The 7,803-nt window shown below is 42.8% G+C and overlaps 1 protein-coding gene across 2 annotated transcripts in view; it reads right to left on the reverse strand.

The window, feature by feature from the left end:
• Nucleotides 1-7,803, reverse strand: part of sgcd (sarcoglycan, delta (dystrophin-associated glycoprotein)) — a 226,197-nt gene that overhangs the window by 179,120 nt on the left and 39,274 nt on the right. For both annotated transcript variants that reach the window (XM_050040562.1, XM_050040563.1), the window contains exon 2: nucleotides 564-749. In XM_050040562.1, the coding sequence (XP_049896519.1) occupies nucleotides 564-749 (186 nt within the window). The remainder of the gene's footprint in view (nucleotides 1-563; nucleotides 750-7,803) is intronic.

Consider the following 7,803-nt stretch of genomic DNA (forward strand, 5'->3'; position numbering starts at 1 on the left):
TGGTAAACACATTCAAGACACACTGATGGCATCATAACTCAAAGCCCTGCAGAGATACTCAGGCACATTTAATGTGTCTCCACTATAACTACAGAAGCCAACCATGCAAGCACTTGACCGCATCACCAACAAAGTGTTAAGTGCAACGTGTGTAAGAGACAAACTTTCACACCTGAATCCCAACAGCAGCAGACAGCAAGCAGATCAGATCTTACCATAAGTGGTGAACATGTCTCCAGTGTGACCCAAATGTATTCTAGTATAAAGTGTAAATGTAAAATGGCTGTAGGAGCATCAAAGATAGAGCTGTGACCTTGTTGTCAAAGGATCACTGTTAAACATTTAATGAATTACCCGGCATCATGAGCAGGGCAACTCAAATATTCATCATAGAAGCAATCACGCTGCTGTATTTCATGCTGGTTGAACTAATCCGTCCCCTTGAAAATGGGACCGTTCATGCAGCTACAATCGTTTTTGTCTTGGTTTCAATGACAACTCAGATTCATCAACGCGGGCGCACACGCGTTGAGATCCAAATAAAAAGAGAAAAGGTGACTTACTATGGTGAAGTTCATGACCTTGAGGATCCAGATAGTTAGCGCCAAGTTGATCAGGATCAGGATCATCAGCAGCAGGACGAAGAAGTAAAGGCAGCGTTTCCTCCAGCCGTATATTCCCACTTTGTACACTTGTGGTTTCTCTGAACTCTGGACATTGTTCCTATGAGTGCACTGTTCTTGGGTCATCTGAGAGGAGACAAAGAGAGAAAAAGGAAGAAATGATTATGGCTGAGGGCAACATCTTGACCTCTCGGTTACTGATACAAAGACTCCGTCAGACTCCCTGTACCTTTCTTTTTTCTTGGCATGTCTGCAGCCTGGTTTGCACAGACTACATTATTTATTTATAAAGCTCTTATTGGGCAATTGGGCAGTGTTGGAATCAACACAGGGGATATAGTTTTATTTTAGAGTGCTAGAGGGAATTTGCATTAAGTCCAAGCTGCATTACTTGCATTTATTTTGCTTCTTGTCTGCAACAAGCCGTAAACCTGACATACACATACTTCGAAAGCTGTTATGGTGAGCATGTCAGCAGAGTTGCCTCCTTGACATCCAGTAGTGCAACATTATCATTCTTTTAGAGCTGCACGTCCAGCATTCATTCCTTCTTCAGCTCCTACTTGGACTCTTGAGAGACATATCTGTCTATTTAGCTGCTAAATGTTCCACTGTGTTCACCAGCTAGTTGCTAACTCCGTCTGCCTGCTGTTTGGTGCTTGTGAGTAGCATTAACAGCGACAATTTACAGTCGCTCTTTGTCTAGTCTGGCTGTTATGTATTCAGCCATTATTGCAACCCATCGGGCCTCCGTGGTGAAGCCACCCGTGATTGCTTGGAGATTTGTGTTGCAGCTGCAGAGACTGTGTAGATTAGGAAAAGACCTTAAGATAAGAGATGGGGCTCATCTGAACATTAGTACAAATAACATGCCATAAACATTCCTCTCACATACTCCACTCCAATACTGACCAGCCATTCAGTTTGGGCACCATGAATGACAGTTTAGTTAGCAATCCCATTGATTGATTGCCCTATAAGTGGTCTATAACTCCATTATACCCCCTCTGCCCCATTGATGTGCTGATAGTGCCGATTAATGATGATTCTAATTGTCTGCCTGTGAAGACGAGGAGCATTGTTCACTTCAAGCGCCATAATAATGGCCTAATAACTCTGTGGAAAAATACAATTTACTGTCCAGCGTGCTTTGGAGTGCGCGGCTCAGACCACCAAAGCCAATCGGTTTTGACAACCACACACATTACCCGCTAACTGAAACAAATGGCACAAGACAGGGGCCCGGTGAGAAAGTGCTGAAAGCTACAGAGGAGACTCCAAAGCACCAGTCAGCAAAAGCAGGGAAATCTCATTGTGTACGGTCGGATTTTCATTTTTGTTTGACGGGAGATGCAGGGAGATGAAGAGGCATATCTTTGTGATGTCTAGGCTGACAGAAAAGGGGGAAATCAGTGCCGCATGAGTAAACAAAGCTTTGCTAACTTTAAATTGGAGGAAAAATAACATGAAGCTCATTAGAGTCCCCTACAGGCTGCAATGTTCATCACACTGTGCAGTGCAAAAGTTTCAGTCAAGAACAACGGTGACTGTCAGAGCTGTATCCGTTTTAGTGATAAAAACACAAAGTTTTGTGGCAAATTTCTAGTTCATGTTTTTCTGTCTCTGATGAGAATCTCGTTTGTAATCTCACCTACAAAGCTCTGATTGGCTCGGCTGCTGTTTCAACCAGGTAAACAGCAATCAATGAGCACAACCAGCCCAGCTGCCAGGATATGCTGTTGGCATTGTACATTTCTACAAACCACATCTATGATACATTGTTTCATATGTATGACGTACGTCAGATTACATGCATGTGAGCAAAGTTTCTCAACAGGAGGAGGTAGGGATGGTGCACGGCGTGATGCATTTGTGAGGCAGCAGACAGCAGCAGACCTCTGTTTGAGACCAACAAAAGGAAAAGTTGGGACATTTCCAGGCAGCTTTGCTGTAACAAAAGCTCGGGACACACAGTTTGGAGAACTGTGTTTGCAGCCGGAGCCGGCCCAGTCGCCAGAAGAAAATGTGCATATCGTATAAGTGACCTCGCGTATGAGCTCACTTTGTCAGCAGCTGTCGTGTCATAACCTGACACACCTGCTAAGCTGCACCACTGTGCAAACACCAAACTGGTTGTGGTTTAGTGACCTGTCTCTGTTTTTCCAGTGGCTCTTTAGCCACCGAATGCAAATGTTTTCCACTGCAGATAGCGCCACATTAAGAAAATGTTTTTTGTAAATGAGAAATCGCTGCATTAGTCCTGTCCATAATGAAAGTGATGCTGGTGATAGAGGAGAGGTAACCATGGCAAACTAGCCTATGAATATTCTTTCATTCATCCATTTTTCATAACCGCTTTTCCCGTCGGAGGTCACGGGGGGGGGGGCTGGAGCGCGCATCCCAGCTGACACTGGGCGAGAGGCAGGGTACATCCTGGGCAGGTCGCCAGGCTAACACACAGAGACAGACAACCATTCACGTTCACATTCACACCTGCGGCCAATTTAGAGTCACCAATTAACCAGCATGTCTTTAAACCATTAATATGTACACCCAATTTTCTGGCAATAGCTGTGGAGATCATCTCGAGCTGGCTCCAAGTAAAGACAAGGTGTCTTCCCTATTAAACGAATTCTGGATTTAGTTCAATATGTTCTTTTATTATCCCTCGCCCCCCAGAAGTATCTAGGCTTGATCTCACAGTTTAACAGCAGCATGCACCTGATTGCTCAAGCTGTTTGTTTGGTTCAGACTTATTCAAATACAAACATGAATACAATGACAAACAGCTGTATGAGCCAAAAGTAACCCCGGCTGTTTGATCAGCTCTTTGGCAGAATCCTCATAAAGAGCTGCAGCCTGTGAGTGGGGATTAATAACGCACCTGATCCTGCATCGCACCTTCTTTTATGTTTCCATCTGCGAGCACCTGCCACAGCACAGACCTTCCAAATGTGGTTGTGAGTCATGGCAGACACACTAGCTTCACCCTGGAACAAACCGCTGTCCTGTCAAATCACCCGTTTGAACAGGATCCAGTTCGGCTGACAGGGCTACTCTGACATTTGTTTACACTAAGGAGTTTGATAATGAAAAACCACACGCACAAGATTCAAAGACTGACAGACAGGTTTTCCATTTCCTCTCTCTAGATTTGTTTTTTTGATTTTTTCTGCTGTGGTGCGACAGGCTCAGATAACTGACCCTGAAAGTGATAGGAAACTAAAACTTCAAAATGAAACAGATCATGTCAGTTAAATTTGGTAAGCTGATGGCAGAGAGAAAAATGAAAAAGTTGTATGACATTAAAGTTTTGAGACAAAGTTTTGGAGAACAGTACTGAATAAATCCCTAACACGTGATAAGAGAAATGAGGACATATGACCCTGAATTCTGAGTTGACTAACCATGGGATGGAAAACTCAAGAGTTTTCAGATCCAGACAAGCTAATCAGAGTCAGTTAAATCATCTCTGAGTATGTGCACCCTGAATTAGGCCTGTGCTTCTGAGGCTAAAAACATGCAGCCAATGCGGAGGTGCCAAAAACTGCAGTTCCTTGAAGGGCCACAAGATGCTTTTTCCAAAACAGGGCAAATCCCTATAGACCCCTATATTAAAATGCAAAACTTTAAAGCAGAAATAAACATGTTTAAAGCCCAGTACAAAAAATGGTTTTGGTCTCTGAAGCTAATTTCAACATTCACGTCAATTGTAAGGAGGGTGAATTTTTTTCACCCATTTACATTTTATCAAGGCCCAACGTTATGCATATTTAAGAGGGGGGCGGATTAAGTGATGGGCTGTCTACGAGGTGTTGGTACAGTTTAGGAGTCAGGTTCACCCCTCGCTCCTCCACAGCTCCCTTATCCAAATATGCTCACTTCTGGCTCCCCAAAAAAACCAAGATGGCAACAGCCGAAATGCCAAAGTTGAGCTTTAAAACGGCAGTCCACAAACCAATGGGTGGCATGATAGTAGCGGCAGCCATTATTTGTACAGTCTATGGCTCGTGCGCAGTAGCAGTAGCTCCGATACTACAATTCACCATTGCAACAAGTCAATAAAAGGGAGAACCTCCATTTTAATCCAGTGGATTCAGAGATATTAATGCATGTAGGCCTATATGTGGACTGTGCATGCTTATCTTTAAGAACAAAGTGTGTCAATAAGTGAACACAATCAAGTTTCATATCACCACATGTCATCACAATGGCATAACATGTCAACAACAGCCATTTACTGTCCTTGTTATATGGTGGCAAATCTCTGGTGCTACCGGACTCATTTTTTCCCCAATTTGCTGACTATAGGCCCGTTTCCACTGCAGGAACTTCGGGGTAATTTTACGGGGCCGGGGCCGTTGGTGCGTGTCTCCACCGCAGGAACCACCCCCGAAGGACAGAGTTCTGGAACTTTTACAGGGGCTAAACAAGTCCCTGCCTCGGAGTAGGTACTCAGAACGGCCCCGAAAAACTCCTGGTTGGGCTTGGGGTTTACTTGGTGCTGACTGGATTTACTCAAGGCGGGATGTGACGTCAACAGAAAGCGACAAAATAGCCAGCGTCGCCCCGGTCAAAATGGTCGTGCAATGATTACATCACATCCAGAGCCCAGTAACTTTACAGGAACCTTCCTCCTACTCCGCTCTCTCAGTGGAGACACGGCGGTTGAGAAGGCAGAGCGAGAGGACGTTCCTGTAAAGTTCCTGCCCCCCAAATAGTACCAGGAACTTCTTCATCTATTGACGGCTGCTGTTCTTCTTCATGAGTTAGCCGCTAATTGCTAACAGCTCCTTTTTAACTCTCCCATGGTGGGTCTCACGCGTAACACATCGTCAAAACGTCACACCCGCCCTGCCTATGGTCTCATCCTGCTGGCTGTCCTGTTTATACAGACACTGTTCCTGCGCTGTTACTACCCCCCATGGTGGCTTAAAGGTGAGACCACTCTGTCCCCCCTTTTCCATGATTGTACCTTAAATACAGCACAACTAAGCAGCATCATGGTGTGATATTCCTGCCTTCAACAGGCAGTGTAAAAGGGGCTATGATTATAAGCCAACAATCTGATCCAGTAATAACGTGGTTGGTGATTTGCACTTGAAAGGCATGGAAGTTAAAATGCAGTAAAGTCTTATTTAGAGACATGTATTGGGATATTGGCTCAACAGCATTCAGTGGGTTTATTTCAGCTACTTCAACAAATGTAATTTTAAAGATACTGATAAAACACATTCACACTTAACTTACTTTTATATTCTGCAGCTGCACCACCAGCCTGCTAACTCTGAAATATTAACATATACTCCCCTATATCATAAGAGTCATGTTCTGTCGCTGCAACAAATCACATCATGAGTGATAGAGATAATATTTCATTGATCCCACGTGTCTGAAGCTTCATACTGATTTTTACAATTTAAACTGAGATTGCACATTCTTTGTGATAAACTGCTCTTACAAACGGGCAGATGTCTGCAGTCAAAAAAATAAGGACATTCATTGGTTTCATTCTGAGCTGAGGGTGACTTGACCCTGTGTAATATTTCAATGCGAGGGCAAAGAGTTTAAAAGAAATGACTGACAGAAGAAGCTCAGGGTTTATTGAAGAAAACCTACCAGCAAGCAGGTTAGGTTCACAAAGTCAGTTACCCCAGTAACTAAACTAGAGTCTAAGTTACCTCTCTTTCTGGACTGGTAAAAAAGTTTCCCTCATCTATGGGCTAATTTACTCAGAGTTTTCCCTAAACCTACTTTTTGTATTATCATAATTATAATAGCCTAATAGTAAAATCACTGATACAGGCTTTGGAAGTTACAGAATAGCTGAATACTTTTCTGTTCATTAGAATAATTCAATTACTGTAAATTTGCAACAGTTGCTGTAATTGTAAGGCAACAATGCTGATATTCTAATAAAAGGAATATGCCAATCAAATCTAAATTGGAAATGAGATTACTGTGTAATAAAAACATGATTTATGGAAAGCGCTTTAATGTAGAACTCAACAAATCTGTTTACCAAAAACTTAAATAATGTGAACTGAAAAATGTCCTTGACGAAAGTAAAAGACAACAAACCTAGACGAAATGAATACAAATAAAACAGACTACTGCAGAGGCTGCCAAGTGTCTCCAGGTGTTGTAGAGACGAGAAGCATCAGCGTCTTGGCAGGAGAGCAACTCTCACAGTGACACCAACATCAGTGTCAGCTGCTCACAAGTCAGACGGGGAAGAGTGTGTGTGCTCACGCATTCATGTGTAAATGTGCTACTTCTGAGGTAAGCCTTCACACCACTGACACACACCTGCAGTTTGGTAATATCCCTTTGTGTGTTGACTATCATGGTTTGAGCCATGGGGTGCTTAAGGGGCTCATGAAGGATACCAGCCGAAGCGCTGATTGTGCACACTTTCTCCAAATGCCATATGTCACCAAGATGCAGTTAAATCCACGAAAGGAAAAACAACAATGGTGGAAAGTTTAGAGACACTGATCTATGCTGATGTTACTGCTATAATGTCCACATGAACATGGTCCTGCCATGTTTATAATGTTTGTGTTTGGACTACTGAGCAATGTATTATTTTGTACTTTCCTTTTTCAAACCAGCCTCCCCACAAGAAGCTAGATAAATCAATCAACTTGTTTTTCACATGGACCTCGAGACACATTTCTGAAAATTGTGTGCATGACGACTCCTCTGCAAACTAGTTATGTTTACCCATAACACCTTTCTCTGTGTATATTCCCAGACAAGCTTATGTGCACTTTTGCAGTACCATGTATTTGTGGATAATGAGGTATACTGGTTGCTTATCTGACTTTATATAAGACATTTTCATGTTCACCTCAGTGTCAGTGATTTCCATACTAATGTAAGATATCATTATACAGTATCTGGTAGATGTGTACACCGATGTAATAAGCAAATCATTTAAATTAAACACTAAAACATGTCGTACTAGTCCATACCCATTGAGTGCACAGTTGCCCACGTACAGTTTCACATGGTGTGTGTTTGGGATACAGGTCATAGGAATTTGCAGATTAAATAGTCAACTGAACCCATTAAGACAAGCAATGTATTCAGACAGAGTTTATGTGAATTTGACAGTACGATTGCTTTATTGAAAGTACAGTAGTACCATTGCCAATAGTGGGATAGTTAGTGGGCT

Source organism: Epinephelus moara, chromosome 3 (genome assembly GCF_006386435.1).
Source record: "Epinephelus moara isolate mb chromosome 3, YSFRI_EMoa_1.0, whole genome shotgun sequence".
Lineage (NCBI taxonomy): Eukaryota > Metazoa > Chordata > Actinopteri > Perciformes > Serranidae > Epinephelus > Epinephelus moara.